This window comes from Zonotrichia albicollis, chromosome 15 (assembly GCF_047830755.1).
Source record: "Zonotrichia albicollis isolate bZonAlb1 chromosome 15, bZonAlb1.hap1, whole genome shotgun sequence".
Taxonomy (NCBI): domain Eukaryota; kingdom Metazoa; phylum Chordata; class Aves; order Passeriformes; family Passerellidae; genus Zonotrichia; species Zonotrichia albicollis.
The window spans coordinates 1,762,610-1,787,015 of record NC_133833.1 but is presented as its reverse complement, the minus strand read 5'-3'; the positions used below and the strand labels follow the sequence as shown (position 1 = coordinate 1,787,015).

The 24,406-nt window shown below is 52.1% G+C and overlaps 1 protein-coding gene across 1 annotated transcript; it reads left to right on the top strand.

Moving 5' to 3' along the window:
* Positions 1–853: 853 nt before the first annotated feature.
* Positions 854–23,772, top strand: ADRB2 (adrenoceptor beta 2). The gene is made up of 2 exons (XM_014271214.2): positions 854–2,258; positions 21,517–23,772. The coding sequence occupies exons 1-2, from the start codon at positions 1,085–1,087 to the stop codon at positions 21,549–21,551; spliced, it is 1,209 nt and encodes a 402-aa protein (XP_014126689.1). The 5' UTR covers positions 854–1,084; the 3' UTR covers positions 21,552–23,772.
* Positions 23,773–24,406: the final 634 nt, after the last annotated feature.

The following is a 24,406-nucleotide window of genomic DNA, read 5'->3' as shown; positions in this document are numbered from 1 at the left end:
ATTTAGCCACTTTGTTTGTTTTGGAGGGGAATGCTTGTGACAGTGTCTGGCTCTGACCTCATGCCTGGCTGGCCACGGTGACCAGTGGTCACTCCCTGCCTGGTCAGTGCCCCCAGGACAGTTAGGGGGTGTCTCTACCCTTGACCAGCTCTGAGATTTCTGTGGCTGCTTCACTTGAATGCCCCCCACAACTGGGGTGCAGCCAGAGCACCAAGCTTGGGACTGTCAGGGATGGGGACCTGGGTGACATCCTGTCAATCCTGTCACCAACAATGATGGGGTGCCAGGGGTCCTCAGTGCCAGGAGCCTCAGAGCAATCGGGATTTTCCTGGTGCTGTGCATGCTGGGGAACACACGGGGGCACGGGTGGGGTGGGGACACCTGGGGGCGGGGAGCATGGGGACATCGGTGACGCTGCGGGCAGGAGGCACGGGGACACGGCGGGGAAAGGAGCACACGGAGACACCGTGGGGCGGGGGACAGGAGAGCACGGAGAGGAAGAGGAGCTCACACGGAGCGGCTGCGGGGACACAGAGGGGAAGGGGAGCGCACAGGATGATCTGTCACCCTGGGGCAGGGGACAGGAGGAAGAGGAGCACACCTGGAGCGGCTGCGGGGACTCGGCAGTGAAAGGAGCGCACAGGGACATCCTGGGGAGGGGGACAGGAGAACACCACGAGCAACAGGGAGCGCACCCGGAGCGGCTGCGGGGACACGGCGGGGATGCAGCGCTCGGGGCGGGGACACGCGTGGGGCAGGCGGGGGTGGCCGCGGGGTGCGGGGGGGTCGGGGTGCAGTGCCGGCTGCCATTGGCTGCGCAGGGCTGATGTCACGGGCTGCTGTCACTTAAAAAGCTCCGCGGCGCCTAACGGGCTGGGACACGGGCTGGGACACGGGCTGGGACAGAGCCGGGACACGGCCGGGACGGGAGCGGTGCCCGGTGCCCCAGCCGAGCGGCCCCGCACCTGTCCCGTATGCGCGGCTCCCGGAGCGGCGCCGCGGCCGCGGAGCCCCGAGCAGAGCCCTGAGCGGAGCCCTGAGCGCAGCCGAGCCGCCCCCGCCGCCCCGGGGCTGTCGCGGGGCCATGGCCGCGGCGGGGACGGAGCTGCCCGGCGGCAACGCCAGCGCCAACCAGAGCGCCGCCGAGCCCACGGTGTCGCGGGACGTGTGGATGGTGGGCATGGGCATCCTGATGTCGCTGATCGTGCTGGCCATCGTCTTCGGCAACGTGCTGGTGATCACGGCCATCGCCCGCTTCCAGCGCCTGCAGACCGTCACCAACTACTTCATCACCTCGCTGGCCTGTGCCGACCTGGTCATGGGGCTGGCTGTGGTGCCCTTCGGCGCCTGCCACATCATCATGGAGATGTGGAAGTTTGGGAACTTCTGGTGTGAGTTCTGGACCTCTCTGGATGTGCTGTGCGTCACGGCCAGCATCGAGACCCTGTGTGTCATTGCTGTGGACCGGTACTTCGCCATCACCTCCCCGTTCAAGTACCAGAGCCTGCTGACCAAGGGCAAGGCACGTGTGGTCATCCTGGTGGTGTGGGTGGTGTCGGGCCTGACCTCCTTCCTGCCCATCCAGATGCACTGGTACCGGGCAGACCATGAGGACGCCATCCGCTGCTACCAGGACGAGATGTGCTGCGACTTCTTCACCAACCAAGCCTACGCCATCGCCTCCTCCATCATCTCCTTCTACGTGCCCCTCGTGGTCATGGTCTTCGTGTACGCCAGGGTCTTCCAGGTGGCCAAGAAGCAGCTGCAGAAGATCGACAGGAGCGAGGGGAGGTTCCACACCCAGAACAAGGAGCAGGAGCAGAAAGGGGGAGCCGGGCACCGCCGCTCCTCCAAGTTCTTCTTGAAGGAGCACAAGGCCCTCAAAACCCTGGGCATCATCATGGGCACCTTCACGCTGTGCTGGCTGCCCTTCTTCATCGTCAACATCGTGCACGTCATCCAAGACAACATCATTCCCAAGTACCTGTACATCCTCTTGAACTGGCTGGGCTACGTCAACTCCGCCTTCAACCCCCTGATCTACTGCCGGAGCCCCGACTTCAGGTACGCCTTCCAGGAGCTGCTGTGCCTGCGCAGGTCCGCCCTCAAGATGTACGCCAACGGCTACTCCAACAGCAACGGCCGCAGCGACTACAACGAGGAGGACAACGGCTACCCCCTGGCCCCGGATAAAACCTGCGAGCTGCTCTGCGAGGAGGGCTCCTTCCCTCGCCCCGAGCACTTTTTGCATGGCAAAGGTACTGTGCCCGCCGGGGAGGGTGCTGGGGGCTCGGGAGGGGGTGGCACAGAGGAGATTTTGCAAGGAAAATCACCCTCCTTTCATAATAATAGTGATTCTTTTATAGAGAGCGACTAAAACCTAACAGCTGGGAGAAACCCCAAACTCTGCCAAGTGGGGCTGGTCCCTGGCAGGGTGGAGGGGCTGCTGGCAGCCCCCCAGGTTTGGGGCACAATCCGGGGGTCTCTTAGCAGGGAGGGGGATGCCAGGCTGTGCAGAATGCTCGTCCTGGGAGGGACTTTCTGGCCGTGGCCGGGACTGAACTGTCCTGAGACTGAGCTACCTCATGACCTTGATGGGAGCAGGACCCCCTGCCCCGATGGGACTGCTGCCTGTGCCCTTGTCACCACCCCGCTGGTGGCTGCGGGAGCCCTCCAGGCCAGGAGGGCACCTGGGGCGGCGGTGGCACGATTGTCCAGCCCGGGGCACTTTGCGGAGGTGGCAAAACCTCTGAATTTGATCTGCGACAAAGCGGCGGGGAAGGGATGCAGGCAGCGGGGCAGACCGGGGCTGACGGCTCTGGGACAGTTTGATCACAGCCCAGAAACTGCGAATGCTCTGGGGGATTTTGCTTTGCCAAGTGCTACAGGACTTTCTGCAGGGCAAAAAAAGAAAAATAACGATAGAAATAAACGGAGCGTCTGCCTAGAATGTGAGCCTGTGACTGTGGGACTCAGGAATGTGGCACTGGGAAGTCGGGTGACACGCGGCTGCAGTCACAGCCCAGCCAAAAGCTCGTAAAGCGCCCGGTTTGTTTAACTGCAGGGCTCGGATGACAGCGAGCCGGGGCAGCTGGGACGGGACGAGGCTCGGATTGTCCGGGGCACCCTGGAAACGACCGCGGCACGGCTGCAGGACCCTTGGGTTGGTGTGGAGGGGGTTCGTCCCGTGTGCCAGGCTGTGCCAGGGGTGCCCGGGCAGGGTGGGCTGCGGGACAGGAACGGATAGGATAGGATAGGATAGGATAGGATAGGATAGGATAGGATAGGATAGGATAGGATAGGATAGGATAGGATAGGATAGGATAGGATAGGATAGGATAGGACAGGACAGTCCCTGGCTGGAGAGGAGCAGCGATTTGGGCTGGGGGCTCACCCCGGTGTGACAGGCTGGACCCGCGGCCGGGAGGGTGTGCAGTGCCGGGTTCTTTCAGGAATTCTCGGGAAAGGGGCAGGAAAAGCTGCTCCCGGGACCTTTTGGGCTGCGGTGTCCCGGGGGATGCTCGGGCGTGCGGACCCCCGCATTTCCACGCGCTCGCCCCGCACCACGGGGGTGTTGGTGGCATTGTCGTTGTCGCTGTGGGAGACCTGTGTGAGTGGCGAGTGTCCACCCGGGGCTGAGTCCCGGTGCAGGCGGAGGCAGAGCGGCTTTGGGGCAGCCGTGCCCATCCCGGAGGAAGTGGAGCGGGGTTTCTGGTACCGACACCCCCGGCAGTCCCTGGCTGCTCTGAGGGCTCGCCCCGAGCGCTGGTGCCGGCAGGGCTGGAGGGGATCCATCCCCCGGCCGGGAGGGGACATCGCTGCTCCAGGTGTGGCGACAAACTGCTCGAGCTCTCAGGGCAAAACGCAGCGCTCTGGGAGCTCCTGCTGCTCCTTTTCCTGCTTCCCAAAGTGCTGCTGATCCTGCCTGGGGAGGAGGAGCAGCTCCAAGAGCCCTGTGCTCCCCAAGCCCTGTGACTGACTGGGCTCCTCTTGTCCCCTGCCCATCCCAGCCCCGCAGCAGGGACAGGGGATGTGCCCGGAGCCCTTCCCTGCCCTCTGCCCACCCGTGCCCTCACCTGCTGCCCGGGGAGCGATGCCAGCAGTGCCCCAGGTGCTCCGAGTGCCAAGGAAGGGTGCGGTGACACGGTGACACTTTGTGGCGTGAGAGGCTGCAGGGCAGCCCCTGGGATAAACACGGACAGGAGAGGGCAGGAGCAGGGGTGGAAGGGCAGGAGCGGGCACTGCTCACTCCGTGCTGCACTGGCACTGAGAGAGAGCTCAGAGGCTGCATTTGCACTGAGAGGGGCCTCAGAGAATGTGCCAGGGTGGGGAGCCGGTGTAGGAACACTCAGTGCAGGTCACACTCAGTGTAGGAACATACTCAGTGTAGGTGCACACGGTGTAGGAGCATACTCAGTGCAGGTACACACCCAGTGTAGGAGTACAATTGATGCAGGAAAACACTTGGTGTAGGAAAACACTCAGTGTAGGTGCACACTCGGTGTAGGAACACACTCAGTGCAGGTGCACAGTGTAGGAACACACTTGGTGTGGAATCACACTCGGTGCAGGTGCACACTTGGTGCAGATACAGGGTGTAGGAACACAGTGTAGCAGTACAGACAAGGTAAGAATGGATTCAGTGTAGAAACACGGTGCAGATACACACTCGGTGTAGGTACACACTCAGTGTAGGTACACACTCAGTGCAGGCACACATTTGGTGCAGGTAAACACTTGGTGCAGGTGCACACTCTGTGTAGGCACTCACTCTGTGGCTGCAGATGCAATTTAGCTCCGTGCAGGCTGTGATTACCAAACAGCACTCAGGGAAATGAGAATTAACCTCTTGATTGCAGGGATCAATATCTCTGCCCTGCTTTATCTCCTCTATCCCTTTATCTGCTGCCAGTCCCTGCTGCTCTGCAATGCCCAGGGCACCGTGGGTTTGAGGGGGCACAGAGGGACTGAGGTGTCCCACAGTGCTGGGGGTCAGGCCAGCCCCAGCAGGCTCCAACCTCCCCAGTTGGAGCCAGGATCCCGTGGCACAGGGAATTCCCGTGACCACATCTCTGTTGTGCTTTGTGTTTTCACTGTGATGAATTATTTGCATTTCGGTAGCACTGGCGGAGCAACAAATAATCCCCATTATTTGTTGTCCAAATAATTGTTCTCTTTTTTTGGCTTCCTCTTCTTACTTCAAATATTGTGGCTGTGGGTAGCCAAAGCTGAGAGATGAGCGAGTGTTTATTTGCAGAAGCACTCCAGCACCCAGAGCACATGGCTGTGGAAGGGACAGGGAATTTTGGACTGTTTGCACTGGACAAATGACCTCGGTGCTGCCAGGAAAACTCAAGCTTGCACTGGAGTCTGGGTGTTGAAGAACTGATTTCTTTTCTCTAAGGCAACATTAGTAAAACTGGTGAAATATAAACTGTGAAGTTCTGGGGGCAGCTGGAATCAAAAGAGAGAAATAGTGGAGGGAAAAATATTACGGCATCATCAAAGCCAAACCTTTCCATGGCTGGGGAAAAAAAATGAAACAACTTAGCCCTGTTAAAATATTTTATATTAAAAAGTTTTATACACATATTTAAAAATGGAGCACTGGAGTCAGGAGTCGCTGTTTAAATTGGATTTTAGGATTTTACACTGGCAGAGTTGGCTCAGGTTAAGCATATCTGATAAAACACACGGTGGTGACTTAATTTGAGGGAAATCAGTGACAAACATGAAATTCTTCCAGGAAACAGAGCAGGCTGAAGCAAACACTGTGCTGCTGGCTGTACCCTGTGCCACTGCCACAGAGGAGGGGACACAGAGGGAACACTGAGATTTTTTTAAACTTTCTCCATCATGAAAAAAAGTGGATTTGCTGCTTCTCCATGTATGCAATTTCAGTTTTGCCATTTTCTCTATGGCAGGAGCATCCAGCTGAATTTCTGTGCAATATTTCCAGTGCCAGGGAGAGTGGATTGGGAAATATTCACTTGTTTCCTGTCCTTGGTAAGGACATTTTTGCACAAGTGCACATACAGATATGTGTCTGTGTGTATATATCCATTATCTCTATACAGCAATACTTAGAGCTTACATAAACAAGGAAATGGAAAGGGTTTGCTGTGCCAGATAAGTACAGAGATGAAGATCTGTATGTTCAAAACTCCAAGTATTTACTGCAGGTCCTACTGACTGACGTGTTGAAATAAAGAGGATTTATGGGATTTATGCTGTAGTCAAGTGTCCTTGCTTAAAGCCATTTCTCCCATATTTCTCAGCATTTTCCCAGTGAATCCTTCAGGGCTTATTAAAGAAAACCAACACCTCAAGGAGCAGGGAGGAAACACAGTGTAGAAAAAAAAGTTCCTTAAATAATATTAATATTAATATTAATAATAGTTGTTGTTGTTATTGTTATTATTATTTTTTTATTATTAATTTGATAATTGTTATTTGTTATTTATTATTCATTGTGTATTTTTGTATTTATATTTATGGGTATATTTATATTGATATTTTATTTATAGTTTATTTATATTTGTAGGTTCGTTTTATTTTTATTTTTATTTTTATTTTTATTTTTATTTTTATTTTTATTTTTATTTATTATTCCAGTGCTTTGAGCCCTGGCAGGGGAGGAGGCTGTGGGTGCTCAGCACTCTCTGGTTTTCCCCTCTCCCACCAGGATCTGCAGACAGGGGTTTAAAACCCACCTGCTTCTCTGTTTGGGCTGGCAGCACTCCTGTGCCCCCGTGGCAGCACTCCCAGCAGCTGGCAGGGTTTGGAATTTGGGAGGGCTGGGAGGGTGCTGCACCTTCCCCATCTGTTGGGGGTTTGGAATTTGGGCTGGGAGAAGGTGAGGAGGTGAGCTGTCCTGTAGGAAGGGGGTGGCAGCAGCACTCCTGCCTGCCCCAGGTTGCTTCACCTTGCAGAAGCTCCTGGAGGTGTTTCTCTGGACAGGTACCAACTCCTGTTCTCTGCTACCTGGTGTCCTGGTGTCCCTCCTGCTGCAGGTGAGGGTGAGGACAGAGCAGGAGTGATGCAAAGCAGGATGCCAGCCCAGAATGTTGCAATGAAGAGGATTTTGTGTCCTCTGTGCCACTTAAGCCCAGGATGAAGCCTTGGCAGCACAGGACACTGTGCCCTGCACATTTTGAGGCTTCTCCTTTCCAGAAACAACAGCAGGGAATTGTTGTGCAGCTCAGACAGGGAGATTGCAGCAGGCACTTCCTGCCAAATTACAATAATTTGTGCTTTCAAGGGATGGAGAGCCCCAGCCCTGGCTGACTGCAGGAGGAAAAACTCAGCCAGACCTTCAGCATCTGTGGGGGAGCAGCAGCTGCCACCCACCTTTCCCCATCCTGTTACAACAGGACATTCCCGACAGGGAACATCTCACCTGGAAAGGTGCTTGGGCTTAAAAAGTGCTTAAATCCATCCCTGAGGATGCCAGCAGCCCCTCCTGGCTCTGATCCCCCCAGGAATGCCAAGGGAAAGGCCTTAGGGAGCCACAGTGGCAGAGCCTGGGCCTACAAACACAACCCCACTGGGACTGTGCTTTCCTTTTTCCCTGGGGTTGTGAGGCCCAAACCTCCTCCCTGGGGTTGTGCTTTCCCTTTTCCCTGCTCTCAGAGCTCCCCCTTTTGCCTTGGTGCTGTGCCAATGGGGTTTTTCTGTCTGTAAAGCTGTTGGTGAGTCTGAAGCCAGCTCTGAGCCTGGCCTGGCTCTCTGGAGGAGCTCAGGAGCCCCTCTGGTGCCAGGGCAGGGCTCAGAGCAGGATTTGGGCCCTGCTGAGGCCTCAGTCCCAGGCCAGGCTGGTTCAGGTTTATCTCAGCATCGCAGGGCTGGCTGTGCTGCTGACACTGTTCCTCTCCAAAACCACCACCAGCAACAACAACTGATGCTCATGGGGCAGAGCTCAGCTCAGAGGGCTGGAGCAGAGGGTGGCAGCCTGATCCCAGCCTTCCCCAGCAGGTGAATGGAGACGGAGGAAAGCTCTGAGCACCGAGAACAGATTCCCCTGTGAACTGACCCAGTTCCCCCACAGATATTTTGGGGCTGCCACCAGCTCTGCTTTGTGCAGACACACTTCCTCTCACTACCACCACCAGAAAACACACACAGCTCCCACTGAGACATTTGATCTGAAGGCCAGACTGCAAGAAACTTATTTAGGTCTCCAGTTTTTCTCAGAAAAAAAAGCCACGCATTTCCACTCACGTGTCAAACACAACAGGGTGGGACTCTCAGGCTCAGGAATCCTGAAACCCCAGGGATATTTTGCACTGCTTCTGAAGTCTTCAAGGCTGCCTCACAATGTGCTGTCCCACGGGACCTGCATCCAAGAGCCACCAAGGAGGTCATGTCCTGACAGGCACCATTAATCTGATTCCTCTGTGGCTTTGGGGGTGATAAGAAATGTTTTCAGCAGCGTGGTTCTTGCTTCAGCTGCAAGATATCAAGATGAAGCTGTTCCCACCCGGGGATGAACAAGCATTTCCTTCAGCCAGGCAGAAAAAAAGAGAAGATTAAGGAGAGGTTTTTCACACTCGCGTACACTTGAGAGGAAAAAATATTTACATGAGGGAGAAAGGACTTGGCAGGGGCTCCCCAGAGGCCATTTGCTGTTTATGCATTTCGCAGGCCTGGGCTGAGGCTGCAGGGCCTGAGCCTCCCTGAGCCACTGGGGGATGTTTTAGGGCCGGAGATCCCTAAAACCAGTGGGGTTGTGTTTGTGAGCCCCAAGCTCTGCCAGTGTGGCTCCCTAAGGCATTTCCCTTGCCATTCCTGGGGGATCAGAGCCAGGAGGGGCTGCTGCATCCTCAGGGGAAATAAAGACTGATAATGATAGAACTGCACAACTCTTTTAGGTCTGGTTGGGATGTCCAACGAGGCTCTCATCAGCTCTGCCAGGAAAGTCATAAATCCAGCACAGACTGCTGGTGGGAAGAGAAGGAATCTATGGAGGATTGTTACATGGAAAGATGGATGCAACCAAATAAGAGAGACAAAGTAAAATACAGCCCAAAGAGAGTGTAAAGAGATGGAGAAACAATTAAAGATGAGAAATCAGTCCTAGGAGGGAAAATGACTCAAGCACCAGCAGGAAACTCAAGAGGCTGGATCCCCTGAAAGGGAGGGAGAAGAAAGGAATGGATTGCAGAAGAGGCAGCAGAGCTGGGAAATGCTGTGAGAGCAGGAGCTGCAGGATCTGCATTTAAGGACAGGAGCTGTGTTTAAGAACAGGATCTGTGTTTGTGTGCAGGATCTGCATTTCAGGATAGAATCTGTATTTCTGTGCAGGATCTGTGTTTCAGGGCAGGATCCACATTTTAGGGCAAGATCTGTATTTTTGTGAAGGATCTGTGTTTCTGTGGATCTGTGTTTCAGTACAAGATCTGCATTTCAGTGCAGGATCTGTGTTCCAGGACAGGATCTCTGCTTCTGTTCAGGATCTGTGTTTTAGTGCAGGATCTGCATTTCAGTGCAGGATCTGTGTTCCAGGACAGGATCTCTGCTTCTGTTCAGGATCTGTGTTTTAGTGCAGGATCTGCATTTCAGGGCAGGATCTGTGTTTCTGTGCAGGATCTGTGTTTTACAGCAGGATCTGTGTTTAAGGACAGGATCTACATTTCTGTTCAGGATCTGCATTTCAGTTCAGGATCCACATTTCAGAGCAGGATTTGTGTTTCTGTGGATCTGTGTTTCAGGGCAGGATCTGTGTTTCTGTGGATCTGTGTTTCAGTGCAGGATCCACATTTCAGGGCAGGATCTGTGTTTGTGTGCAGGATCTGTGTTTCTGTGGATCTGTGTTTGTGTGCAGGATCTACATTTCAGTTCAGGACCTGCCTTTCAGTTCAGGCAGCCTGGCCGGTGCCTGTGCCCTCCCACGTTCCCCTCTGTGCCCCAGAGCTCTGGGGGATGATGGCTGCCTCTGGAATGAGCAGCAGCTTCGCTTCCCTCTCAGGGCTGCCCTGCTGCCTGCCAAGGCACGGCAGGGAGGGCGTGGGGCCGGGGATGCCTTTGGGGTGAGTGTGTGACAGGTACGGAGACAAACCAGGACAGCCGCCCTGGCCCTGCTGGCCTCGGGGATAGAGAGGTGGGAATGGGGAATCACAGAGCCCCTGAGATGGGAAAGACCTCCCAGAGAACCCAGCTCAGCCTCTGACACTTTGCCAGCCAGGAGAGTTGAAGGGGAAATGGTTTTTCCCTGTGGAAGGGCTGTGGGTACCTGGGATGCTGCTGGGCTTTGGCATCAGCGTCACTCCCAGGAGTTTTGCTGGTCTTAATTTGCTTTTTGTTTGTCACCTTGGGGTCTCCACAGTGCCAGCCAGGAGCTGCGGTGTGTTTGGGAGGGACAGGTCAGCGTTGTCACCTCTGCTGCTGTGTCCATCGTGCAGATCTCCCTGTGTGACCAGGGCTGTGGCTGTGCTGTTTCCAGTGCCCCTGGAACACGAGCTGTCACTGTCACTGTCACTGTTACTGTCACTTTGCTGAGGTGGCTGATCCATGGCAGCCCCAGAGGATGAGTGGAGGTTTTGAGGTTTCTCCTTTCCCCAGCTCACTGTGCCCCAGGGAATTCCAGATTTCCCACAGGGATGGGGGCCTGGGAGGGGGGCCTGGGAGGGACCCTGGCTGTATGAGGGATGCAAACCATGGCCCAAATATCCATTTTTCAACGGGGCACTTCTGAAAGAGATCCTTTGCTCATAATGGAATAGGATTTTTTTCTATTTTCTAATAATGGAACACAATTTTTCTAATCCTTGATTAGAAAAATCTACCTTGATTAGGCATTGCAAAATTCAGATGCTTTGCGACATGCATTGTTAAACTTTTCAAGTGTTTGTTCAATTCATTACCCAGCCCACAAATTATTGCAAGGAAAATTAAGTTTCAGAGGAAAACCCAGGCTGAGTGAGGAAGTTTTGAGTGCCATCACTAACAGGAGCCCTCGGAGCATGGGGATGTCTGTCCGGGGCCATGCCCACCCTGAGCAGGAGCTGCCTGGGTTGTGCAGTCCTTGGGCAGGGATTGTGCTGCTGCTGACACACACACACAGGAATTGGAAAGGGCAAACTGTCCCTGCAGGCTTGGGTGTGACTCCTCAGAACCTCCTCAGCCCTGTCTGAGCCTTGTCAGTGGCAGGAAGAGCGAAAGGCAGCGTGAAGGTGTCACCCTGCTCGTGGTGACAAACAGCAGGGCCCAGATTAGAAACCAGCCTGTGCCCTGGTGAGTCACAGCCCAGCCCGGTGCCACCTGCCACTGCACCTGCCAGGACCTGCCTCTGCCCCCTGCCAGGACCTGACATGCAATCCATGCCTGGCAGCAGTAGAAATCCATTTTTTGTTGTATTTTTTAGGATGAAACCCTTCTCTTCCTTTGCTGCTTTTGAGAGTGGCTGCAAGACACTGAGATCTTCCAGGTCACAGTGGAGATAAGACTCAGACCTGGACCCCCCAAAATCCTTCACTCCAAACATGCTGTCTTTGCCTGGCAATAGTAAAAAACCATTTTATATTGTACTTTTTAGGATTAAACTCTTTTCTTCCTTTGCCATTTTTGAGGTGGCTGTGAGACAATGAAATCTTCCAGACCACAGAAGGGATGAGAGTTGGACCCCCAAAATCCTTCACTCCAAACATGCAATTCTTGCCATGCAATAGTAGAAAACCATTTTATGTTGTATTATTTTATGATAAAACCCTTCTCTTCCTTTGCTGCTTTTGGGGATGGCTGTGAGACAATGAAATCTTCCAGATCACAGAGGGGATGAGAGCTGGACCCCCAAAATCCTTCACTCCAAATATGCAATCCTTGCCTGGCAGCAGTAGAAATCCATTTTATGTTGTATTTTTTCAGTCTTTAAAAGTGTCTGCAGCCCCTGCCAGCTTGTTCCATGGACCCTGAGTATGTGCTGAATTCTCCATCTCCCCGATGGCCCAGGTTGTGTTTGCAGCAGCTTTCCTCCCTCCCCTCCCCTGGGTGATTCTTTCCTTGGGCAGTGGAGAAGGCATTGCATCAATGCAAATGGGGCTGAAAATGGCAATTTCTGTACAGATGCTAATTCCAGGAAGAGCCAAGCCAGGTCCCAGGCTGATAATGGCAATTTCTGTACAAATGCTAATTCTAGGAACAGCCAAGCCAGGTCCTCTGGGGCTTTGCTCCTTGAGGAAATAAATCCCTGTGGGTTTAGCCAGGAGTTCCAATTCCTTTTTGTTACAATTAATGAGAGAAACTTGTGGATTTCTGAAGGATTCTCTGCTTTAGTGCAGACCCAGGGATGGTTTATCCTGCTCAGAAGTGGCCTGGAAGTTTTTCAGGCTGTGTCTTTGCCAGAAGGAAGGGGTGTCCACTTCTCCCCTGGATAAAAGAGTCTGGGACAAACCAGAGGGACATCATTTCCTAAATCTGTGTGTCCTGCCCCTGCCAAGCCAGAGGGACATCATTTCCTAAATCTGTGTGTCCTGCCAAGCCAGAGGGATTCACCTCCTCAATCTGTGTCTCCTGCCCCACCCCACAGGAATCCTCACCCCCATCCACGGCTCCTTCAAAGGATGGTGATGGCAATAACGAGCTCTCTGTTGTTGATAATAGAGACAATCTGGAGAGGAGCTGCTGAGGGATTACAGGGCTGCTGGACTGGTTTTGGGGGTGAGAGTAATGGAGTTGAAGAAATGTGTGGAGCGGAATAAATCCCACCCGCTCCTCCTTTCATCTTCCTTACATGGAGTTCACTGAAGTTTGGCTCCCAGTCTTTTATGGGAGGCTCAGTTATCATTCCCACACCCTTCTTGCTGATTTCTGTGCACAGAAACCATTCTTTTATTGCACAGAACAGGGGTTTTTTGGCCACTTTATGTGATCCTGAGCCCTGCTCGGCCCTCCTGCCTTTGCAGTGAGTCCAGGGCCAGGTGTGGAGGAACCAGAGGATTCCCCCAGCTCTGGGCTCCTTCAGATTTCAGTGCTGTCATAACTATGAATCTGATTTAAAATAAAACATGCCTGAAAATCTCCCATTTCAGACCCTCAGAGGGCTGTAGTGAGCTCCTTAAACTCTCCTCCCGTTCCTGCACCAGTCTTGGCACTCCCCATTTCCAAATGAGGTTTCAGGTGACAGCTGAGCTCCTCAACCTCCCTAAACAGGAGGGGAATTACAGTAAATAAATAACCAAAATGGAAACTTTGTGTGCCCCTAGCATCCTTTCCCTGCCATTTGGGCACATTCCTGCACTTTTCCTCCTGTGAGGAGTGTCTGTGTCATTGCCAGCCCCATCCCTGGGGGTCAGGATTTGCTGGCCCAGCTGCTGTGCTCAGAGCTGGGTTTGCCCTGAAAGGGGCTGTGAAAAATGCCAATACCTTGGTTTTTAAACTTTAAAAGTTTAATAGTAATAAAATGGTTATAAAAATAATAATATAATTAGAGTAATAATAATTTGGACCATTTGGATTAGGACAATACGAGACAATAAAAAAAAAGAGTTATGGGGTACCGGGTACCTCTTTCTGGGAAAAATAAGCCCGAAAAAGGACTCACATTAACAGAGGATTAACCCTTAAAGGCAAGAACCTGTTGTATATTCATACATGATGCATAAATTCCATTCAAACACAGAATTCTGTCTGGGCAGTGTCAGCTTCTTCCACTGAATCCTGACAGCATCGTTCTACAGAATGAAGTGGGAAGAAGTTCATTTCTCCTGATAATGGGGCAATAAATTCCCTTTGTCTGAAAGATTTAGGTTCCTGTGACTGCTGTCTCAGTGCGAGTCCTTTCTTTAGAAAAAAAAGTATCCTACATAGCATAGTTTCTATTTTAACATTTTGTTATAACCTAAAACTATACTTAACACACGACTTAAGAGAATTAATACAGCATAAGTTTCTAACACAACACAGACAATATTCATTTTAATACTAACTTCATTTTAATACTAACTTTCTTATGCAACACATATAAGATATAATAATAATAATAATAATAATAATAATAATAATAATAATAATAATAATAATAATAATAATAATAATAATAATAATAATAATACAAAAAACCAATCATAAAATAGGCATTTTTCACAGGAGGACAAGGCAAGCCAGGCTCCAGGAGTGCTGCTGCTGGCAGGGGCACAGAGCAAGGGCTGCATCCATCAAGTGCAGCAGGTCACCGTGACTGGAACCATGAGATCACCACCACCAGCTCCACTCCGCAGGGAAATCTTTTTATATCTCCTGGCAGATGCCAACCAGTTGCTCAGTGCCTGCAGCAGGGGCTTGGCAGGGAGCAGAGCAGGAGAGCCCAGCCCTGGTGCTGTGAAAACAGGCTGTGTTTGCCCAGGTGTGATGGGTAAACAGCCCTGGGTGCCTGGCCCTGCCTGGCTGCTGGCTGTTGTGTCTGCCTGTGATAGCATCAGCACCTTCTGCCAGCCCAGCTGGGCTGTGCTGAGACAAAACTTGGGGTGAGACCAGCCAAACCAAAGCTTGGGGTGAGCCCAGCCAAACCAGAGCTTGGTTTGAGCCCAGCCAAAGCAAAGCTTGGGGTGAGCCCAACAAACCAGAGCTTGCTGTGAGCCCAACCACACCAAACCAAACCAAACCAAACCAAACCAAACCAAACCAAACCAAACCAAACCAAACCAAACCAAACCAAACCAAACTAAACCAAAGCTTGGGGTCAGCCCAACCAAACCAAAGCTTGGGGTGAGCCCAACCAAACCAGAGCTTTATGTGAGCCCAACAAAACCAAACCAGAGCTTGGGGTGCGCCCAACCAAAGCAAAACTTGGTGTGAGCCCAACCAAACCAAAGCTTCGTATGAACTCAATCCTGCTTGAGCCTTTCCCATCCATGTTCAGCCCTGGGAGTGTTACCAGGCCTTGGCACAACTCCTGTGCTCCACCCTTTGATGTGGGTGAAAAGGATCAAGGGAAAATCAGGATTTTCTCTCAGCCAGTAGCAGCTTCTGCAGAATGAATAATTGCCCAAGGAGATTTTAGGAATGGGGTTTGAGCTCTGGAGCAGCTTTGGAAACTGTTAGTGGGGATGTGGTGCACAAGAGGCCAGCTGGGGCTCTGTCTCTCTCCCTGCCCCTGTAATTGTGCATTTCTGACCTGCTTGTCACTGATTTAATGGATGGAAGATCCATGAAACTCCCCAGGAGCAGCATCCTCCAAAATCCGGTGATTGAACCATGAGTTGGAATTGCCAGGAATTGCCAGGAATTGCAGGAATGGCAGAAATTTTCCCTCCTCCAGGCTGAAATAAATGCGTTTACTCTGTGGGAAGTGAGGAACAGGGGCAGTTTGAATCCCTGAAGTTCCGTGAGGAGGGGATGGAAGGAGAGCTGATGGATGCTCCACCCTGGGCAGGGAATTTCTGAGGGGCAGGACACACTGCTCAGGCTACAAAAGGAGATTTTCTCCTTGTCCCCAGGTGGGAGACAGCAGCATGAGAGGATGGAGAGCATATCCCTGGGTTTTGTGCTAGGAAGCAAAGCTCTGGCTGAGCACCCATTTTCCAGGCACTGTTGGAATTCCTAGAATAAAAATCCTTCTGCATTTCGCCCTGACACTGAGATATTTCACATAAAACAATCAAGCTGACCACCCCACGTCCATTTACAAGTTTTCCAGGAACTCCTCGGGGCAGTCAGAGGAAATCAGAGTCCAGAGCTGAATTCCACAAGCGATGACGCCGAGCCTGGGGAGGGATTTTCACTGCTGGAATCCAAATGTCCACAAATGCTGATTTCTTACAATGTGGGATGTTTCTGGTGTGGATCCCCTCCAGGCATTCACAGGCACCTGCTGATAATCCCATTTCTGTCAGATCCCTGGCTCTCTCCCACCTGGAGGATTTTGTTGGCTTTTTCTTGTGAGGATTTGGTGGTGTCTCCATGTTTTTGACATTCCTGAGCTTGGCACACAGCATTGCTCCAGCCTCTGTGTGTCACAGGGCTGCAGGAACTGGGATGGAACCCTGGAGATCATCCCAGCATCCCACCAGAACCCCCTGCCCACAGCAGGGCCAGGGAGAGCAGCCTGGCAGAGCTTTGTGCTGGGATTGGGGCAAGAGGGAGCTGAAATCCCACCCCAGATCTTCCTTTGTGAGGAGTCAGGGCAGGTGGAGAAGAGAATTCAAAATTCCATCTCAGATCTTCCTTTGTGAGCAGCTCAAAGGCAGGTGGAGAATTCAAAATTCCATCCCAGATCTTTCTTTGTGAGGAGCCCAAGTACAGGTGGAGAATTCAAAATTCCATCCCATATCTTCCTTTGTGAGCAGTCCAAAGGCAGGTGGAGGAGAGAATTGAAAATTCTATTTCAGATTTTCCTTTGTTTGGAGGCCAAAGGCAGGTGGAGAATTCAAAATTCCATCCCAGACCTTCCTTTGTGAGGAGCCTAAAGGCAGGTGGCGAATTGAAAATTCTATCTCAGATCTTTCTTTGTGGAGAATTCAAAATTCTATCCCAGATCTCCATTTGTGAGCATCCCAAAGGCAGGTGGAGGATTCAAAATTCCATCCCAAATTTTCCTCTGTGAGGAGACTAAAGGCAGATGGAGAATTCCAAATTCCACCCTGATCTCCCTTTGTGAGCAGCCCAAAGGCAGGTGGAGAATTCCAAATTCCCCCCTGATCTCCCTTTGTGAGCAGCCCAAAGGCAGGTGGAGGAGGGGATCTGTTGTTCCTCCAGGAAAAGGTTGTTCTGCTCATTCTTAACTTGTTTGGCTTGGGTTTAAGTCCTGTGTTAGTTGGAATATCTGCAGAGGAAATTGAGTGTAAGCCAGGCTTAGGGACACATCTACACTCTGCTGGCATCACACCAAGAAAAGGAAATTACAGTGCCACAAAGCAAGGGGAAGTGTTGCCTACATTGGTTTAGGTGGGGTATTGGGATTAAATCCTTCCCTGTGAGGGTGCCCCATCCCTGGCAGTGCCCAAGGCCAGGCTGGGTGGGGTTTGGAGCAATCTGGGATAGTGGCAGGGGTGGCACTGGGTGATTTTAAGGTCCCTTCCATCCCCAGTCATTCCATGGTTCTATCCCTGCTCCCTCTGTTGGGAACAGCATCCAGTCTGCTCAGTGATTGAAAACCCCACAAGACCCAAAGCAAACAATGCCCTTCCACTTCCCAAAAGTGAACAGAGGAAAAAACCCCTCAGAAAAGCTGGGACAAGGGAAGGAGAGAGAAATGGGGTAACAGAGCTTTTAAAAGCCTGTTGCTTTGCAGCTGTTCCCACCCTGGCTGCTCTCCAGAGGGACTTGGATGATCCTCTGCCTGGAAAAAAAGGAGTCCTTCAAACCCATCACTGGATGGGGTCATTATTCCTCAGCAAAGGAGATGAAAATCCAGGTTTGGGGTTTAGGGATGGAGCTGCAGCAGTGTGGGAGCCAGGGATCTTCCCTCAGGTGGATTTGAGTGATATCTCAGTGCTGGGAGACCCTTCAGCTGGGGGTGAAGGGCACAGAGGACTTGGGTCTCCAGAGGAGTTTGATACCACAGCCAGCAGTGGATATGTGGAGTTACTTTGGTGCTGGTTCATGGGGAAAGCTGTGCTAAGAACTACCTGGGAATTTGTGTCCCAGTCTGGCTTTGTGGCTGCTGGACCAAGAGCCCAGCTGGGCTGTGCTGGGCTTGGCAGAGCAAACTGGAATGGATGAGCTGGAATTTTTCCTTTCCTAGGTAAAAGTGATCATAAACCAGACTAAATCTGGGACTGGGACACTCTGGGGTTGTTTTTTATGCTACACCTTGGCTTTCTGTCAGGCATTCACAGGTTTTTCTTTCCCCTTGAGCTGTGCAGGAGCACCTGATGGTTCCTCTCCTGTTGCTGAGCCCCGGGGCTCCTCTCACACCCTGCACTTGCAGCAGATGCTGTTTAAACGTTCCAGGAGGATCTGTTGGCAAATGGGGGATGACAGGTTGCAGAAACAGGATAAAATAGCAGGAGTTTCCAGGGAAAGCTTGGAGAGGCAGGAAAGGAGGGGGGCACAGTCTGGAAGGGGCTGTGCCAGGCCTGGCTGGGTTGTGAGGCCCCTGTGGAGCTGCAGGCCGTGCAGGGCAAGGCTGGCAGATTTTCCTGGCTCCTGGAGGGCTGGGGCAGGAAATTCTGCCTTGCTCTGCCCTCATTCCACCCTGAATCCTTGGATTGCTTGGGGAGGAGCTGCTGAGTGCCTTGCAGAGAGCTCCATGCCCATGGACATCCAGCTCTCGTGGAGATTTCACAGGGCACAGAGCTCAAATGGAGTGAAGCAAATCTAACATTTATGGAATCAGAGATTCCCAGAATCATCTGAGTTGGAAGGGACTTCAAAAATCATCTCATTCCACCCTGCCATGGGCAGGGACAGCTCCCACTGTCCCAGGTTGTTCCAGGTCTCATCCAGCCTGGCCTTGGGCACTGCCAGGGATCCAGGGGCAGCCACAGCTGCTCTGGGCACTCTCAGAGCCTGTCCACCCTCACAGGGAAGGATTTCTTCCCAACATCCCATCTAACCCTGCTCCCTGTCAGTCTGAAGCCGTTCCCGTGTCCTGTCACTGCTGTTCCTGCTGATTTGCAAAACCACTTAGTGCAAAGCACTGAGACAACCCATAGGGAATTTGTTTTCCTCTTCATCCTCTCCTCGACCCCCTGGGAAATGTCCCCTGGGAGCCATTTCAAGCTCCTGCCGTGACTCTGTGGGCAGCAATCCATTCCCATTGACTGGGAAGGGAATTCTGACTTTCTCATCAGCTCCTCAGCCTGTGCAATGGCTGTCCTTGAGCCTGGGATTAATTAGGACTAATGACCAAAAAACTCATCATCATCAGGCTTCCACCTCTCCTAGGAGTGTCTGAACCAAAAGAAGGGAATTCCATCCTGATTCCATCCTGGTTTGTGGGATGTGGCTGATCCATCCTGCTGAATCCACGATTCCCACAGGTGACCGGGCGCTGCTCATTACCAGAGCCTGCAAGGTTTCCTCAGCCAACTTCTGTTTTCAGTATTAAGCTTTGCCTTGTGAACCTTGAGGAATTCGGCTCCCAGGGCAGAGGAAATGTTGGAAGGGGTCAGGCAAGCTGTGCTCTGTCCGTGTCACTGGGAGCAGCCAGCAGCATTCCAGGACAACATCTGATTTTGTGCTTTTACAAGGCAGATGTTTGGGAGAAGGGCTTTGCTGTTTATTCCAGCTGCCATCTCCCAGCCCCGCTCCCTCTGCACAGAGCAGCCCATAAATAAAAATCCTTGGGATTTTGCCACCATTTGGGCAGCCCTGCCTTCCATCAGGGCCTGCTGCAAACCCCCTCCCCCTGCACCTCACTTTTACAGGGGAATAAATCAGTGAGGGCTAAATCCTCTCTGAGAGACACGAGGATAAATCCAGAACGGCTGCGCTGACGTCGGCGCCGCGATTGAATTGTGGAGGGGGTTTGATTCCTTCATTTCAGAGTTCTGCTGCTGATTTATTGCAAAGGAGTTTGGTTCCTTCATTGCAGAGTCCTGCTGCTGATTTCCTGCAAAGGAGTTTGATTTCTTCATTGCAGAGTCCTGCTGCTGATTTCCTGCAAAGGAGTTTGGTTCCTTTATTTCAGAGTTCTGCTGCTGATTTGCTGCAAAGGAGCTTGGGCTCAGTGTGTCCTGGGAGTCAGCAGCAAGACAGGGCTTGCTCTGGGATGCAGAGCTGATGGCAGAGCAGTTCCATGGGTTTTGCTGGAATTGATTCAGAGAATTCGCAGAATGACACAGAAACGCAGAATTCAGAGAATCACAGAATTCACAGAATCACACAGAATTCACAGAATTCATGGAATCACATACAATCACAGAATTCAGAGAATCACAAAATCACAGAATTCACAGAATCACACACAATCACTGGTTTGGAAGAGACCTTCAAGATCACCCAGTCCAACCCAGCCCCAACACCTCAGCTAAGCCCTGGCACCCAGTGCCACATCCAGGCTTTGTTAAACACACCCAGGGATGGGGACTCCATTCACCTTCCTGGGCAGAACATTCCAGAACTCCTATAGACTGTGTGGCCTGGATTTGGAGCACCACAAAGTCATTATTGTGACCATCTTGTGGTGAGATATCCAGGAACTTCCTTTGTTTTCCTAGGAAAAGCCAAACCGGGATCTCAGCCCTGCAGGGATGGGGGTGATGAGCAGCACCACCATAATGAGCAAAACTCCCCAATTACAGCAGCAGCAATTAAACCCCAGTGGCGAGGGATGCAGAGCCTTGCTGAGCTCTGTGGCTCCATTTCCTGAACACAAAAATGGAATTATTTTGGATCTTCCCACTTGATCTCCACCAGTGCTCTGCCCTGGGAGCTGTGGGAGAGGTTCAGGTTTCCTTGGAAGCTGACAAGCACCATCTATAGGATTGCTGCAGAAGAGGCCTCAGGCTCCCAGCTGATGGAAAAGGGCAGAGGAATTCACCCTGAATGTCCAGATTTGTTCTGGAGAAACCTCAGTGTGCCCAAAGCCACAGCTGCCCTCATCCATCCTTCACATCTGGGGGTATTGTCCACCCTGGACAAGCTGCTGCTCCTTGGTCCCCTGGGGCAATGCTGCCTGTGGAATTTGCTGGAATTGCAGAGCTGGGATTGTTTCACACAGGGATTTCCTAAAGGGCTCATAATCTGCAAAATTTCCATTTTTCCTCAGGAATTGTAGGGACAGGACAAGGGGGAATGGCTTCAAATCAACAGAGGTGGGATATTGGGATATTGGGAATAAATCCTACCCTGAGAGAGTGGGGAGGCCCTGGCACAGGTTGAGAATGAAGGAGAAGGGAAGAAGGGAGCAAGGAAGGAAAAATGGAGGGGGTAAACACACTTTCAGGGCAGATGGAGTACAAATAATGCTTTTAAAGAGATCTGGCAAGGGACACTGGTGCAAATCATCCCTGTCATGTTGGAACTTCATCCTTGATTTGCACAAGAAATGCAGCTCCAGTTTGGATACCCAGAATTCTTCCGAGAGAGGCATTGTGTTCCCAAAGAAAAGATATGGGGTTTTTTTCCCTCCCTGCAGATCCATTTTGGCTTTAAAGCTGTTTTCTTCTCCTACACACACAGATGATAATCTTTTACATGTCCTTATTAAAAAATATCACTTCCAGAAAATAAAAACACTGGCATATTCTGTACTTGTTCCTTTCTCTGTCTCTGAATTAATTTCCCATTTTTTCATCTGCCTTGTCAGTCATTTTCTATCTCCACAATCAAGGAAAGAGGTTTAATCTCTCTCCTGGCTTTGGCATCCGAATCCCTCCTCTTTCCCAAGCTCTCTGTGCTAAATTAATGCTGTTCTCCTTCTCCTTCTCCTTCTCCTTCTCCTTCTCCTTCTCCTTCTCCTTCTCCTTCTCCTTCTCCTTCTCCTTCTCCTTCTCCTTCTCCTTCTCCTTCCCCTTCCCCTTTCCCTTTCCCTTTCCCTTTCCCTTTCCCTTTCCCTTTCCCTTTCCCTTTTCCTCCTCTTTCCCAAGCTCTCTGTGCTAAATTAATGCTGTTTTCCTTTCTCTCTGTTCCCCACAGAGATCCCTGGATGCCCAGGAATGGTGGAGAGCTGAACCAACCTCTGTTCCTCGCCTCCCTGAGCTGTGAGGGCTCTGCAGAGATGGAGTGGGAGCACAGCTTCTCCTCCCTGAGCCAGGGGATGCTGTGGGAAGTGACTGCCTTGGCAAGGTCCTCATCCCAACCCATCACCCATCGCGCAGCACCTCCAGGAGAAGCTGGGCAAGGACCACCACGGGACCAGAAGAGGCTCTGAGAGCCTTGGAGGACACCAGGAAGCCACAGGAACTGAAGGAGGTGGTTTGGACATTTATCCAAACCATGACAAACATGCTGAGGGGTTTTTCCCCTTGGAAAAGCCTTTCCAGAAGGGAGCACCAGGCCCAGTGTGGGCTCCAGCTGGATTGGAAGAGGCACAGCCGGGTCTGAGGGCCAGGTCAGGAGCCCAGCAGGTCATGGCAGCCTGTCCTCTGCTGGGTGGGGTTCCAGGTGCAGCAGGAATATGTCCAAGACCAAGAGACAGGAGCATGGAAGATTCCTTCGATTTATTCTGTGCTTGTTTCTCCTTCTGGTGTCTTCTCTGTCTACCTCTTCTCCTCTAAGAGCCTGGAGGGCCCTGACTGTCCCCAAGGAACAGCAGGATTGGCGCAGGGCAGGAATGGGGCCTTTCTTCTCTCCTTGCTCCAAAAAATCTCCAGCTGTCCTGCCTTGGGAAGGCTGGGACCTGGCAATCCTTCTGCTTGCAGGAAGTCAAATTTCAGCAGGACCAGCCACCCTTGGGAGCCAGGATTTCCCACCTGAGGCTCAGAATGAGACAGAACATCCATGGCAGAGCCATCCATGGCACAGCATCCATGGCAGAGCATCCATGGCACAACATCCATGGCAGAGCATCCATGGCAGAGCATCCATGGCAGAGCATCCATGGCACAACATCCATGGCACAGCATCCATGGCACATCCATGGCAGAGCATCCATGGCACAACATCCATGGCAGAGCATCCATGGCACAGCACCCATGGCAGAGCATCCATGGCACATCCATGGCAGAGCATCCATGGCAGAGCATCCATGGCAGAGCATCCATGGCACAACATCCATGGCACATCCATGGCAGAGCATCCATGGCACAACATCCATGGCAGAACATGGCACAACATCCATGGCACAACATCCATGGCAGAGCATGGCACAACATCTGTGGCACAACATCCATGGCACAACATCCATGGCACAGCATCCATGGCACATCCATGGCAGAGCATCCATGGCACAACATCCATAGCACAACATCCATGGCAGAACATGGCACAACATCCGTGGCACAACATCCATGGCACATCCATGGCACAACATCCATGGCACAGCATCCATGGCAGAGCATCTATGGCACAACATCCATCCCTCTCCTGCAGCTTAGGGAAGGAGCACACCAAACTCTTGACTTTGGATTGTGGAAAACTCACTAAGCAGAGGAAGAGATGGAGGGACTTGTGGCCTCAGGCAGAAAAGAGCAGGAAAAACTGGCTGGAAACCATAAAAACGTGCACCTTGGACTGGCAGGTGGTGGCCCAGCTGCAGCTCTGTGGTCACTGAGCTGGTACTGAACTGTGGGAGCCCCATCTCAGACCTTCCCCTTGGGCTTCCAGCTGCAGAACTTTCCCTCCAGTGCAACCCTATTTATTTATTTATTGTGAAGCTGCTAAAGAAGCCCTCTCCAAGGCCAGGCTGGGCAGGGCTTGGAGCCACCTGGGACAGTGGAAGGTGTCCCTGGCCATGGCAGGGGTGGGAATTAAATGATCTTTAATGAATTGAATGATCTTTAATGAATTAAATGATCTTGAATGTCCCTCCCAACCCAGACCAAACATTAAAATGATCTTTACTGTCCCTCCCAACCCTATGAATCCATGGGGAGCAATCCCTGGCAAGGACAAGTGCTCAGCTCAGCAAAGCCCAGCTTAGCTCTGGCAGTGGGGGATGATGCTCCAGTATTGCTGTGGAATTGTACTGGGAACGTGTGGGGAATGGGGAACTGAGCTCTGCCCTGCCTGGGATCCCACCCAGGGGCTGGGGGCACACGGGGGGCTGGCATGGGGGGCTCTGGGTGCAGCTGGAGCACCAGGGGAGGGTCCCAGCTCTGCTCCTGTCACTGAACAAACTGTTCCCACAAATAAAGAATGGAAAGTGCTGCTCTTCCCACTCTTCTTTATCCCAGCTGCCCCTGGATGGAGGGCACAGAAATGCCAGGGCAGTTTGGGGGAGCTGGATGCAGGCAGGAAAACCAGGGGGGTTCAACCAGGGGCAGAGCCCTGCAGGGATTCCTGGTGCTGGTGGATGATGGGTGCCAATAACTCCAGGTGGAAATGGGCTGTGGCACCAGGCTGAGCAGCAGCAGGGCCTGGTGTGGGGCTGCAGGAGCAGGAGGCACCAAACCAACCCAGGAGAAGGAGAAAAGAGGGAGATGAAGGTGCTGAAAACCAAACCAACCCAGGAGGAGGAGAAAAGAGGGAGATGAAGAAGGTGCTCAGCATCCCAAGGGTTTCACAGGATGGCAGCACAGGAATCTGGGGTCTGCTGTGGCACTCTGCTGTCCCCTGGGCTGGTTCTTCACCCAAATCTCCTTTAAAACCTCCAGATCATCTCCTGAATTCCATCCCTGCTCTTCTGCCCCTGATCCAGGGCAGGGTGGCAGTGACAGCATTGCAGCTCCTCAGCAGCGTTTGGCAGGGGAAAAATCAGTCCCCAAACAAGGAAAGAATCAAAATGACATATTTCCAACTGAATTAATGGCGAGACAATTAATCATCCCAATTTAAAGCAGCGGAGAACCTGGAGAGCCCTAATCCATAAAGATGCTGCAGGCAGCAGCACCCTGGGGCTTCACACTGCCCTGGCAGGAGCTGCAGG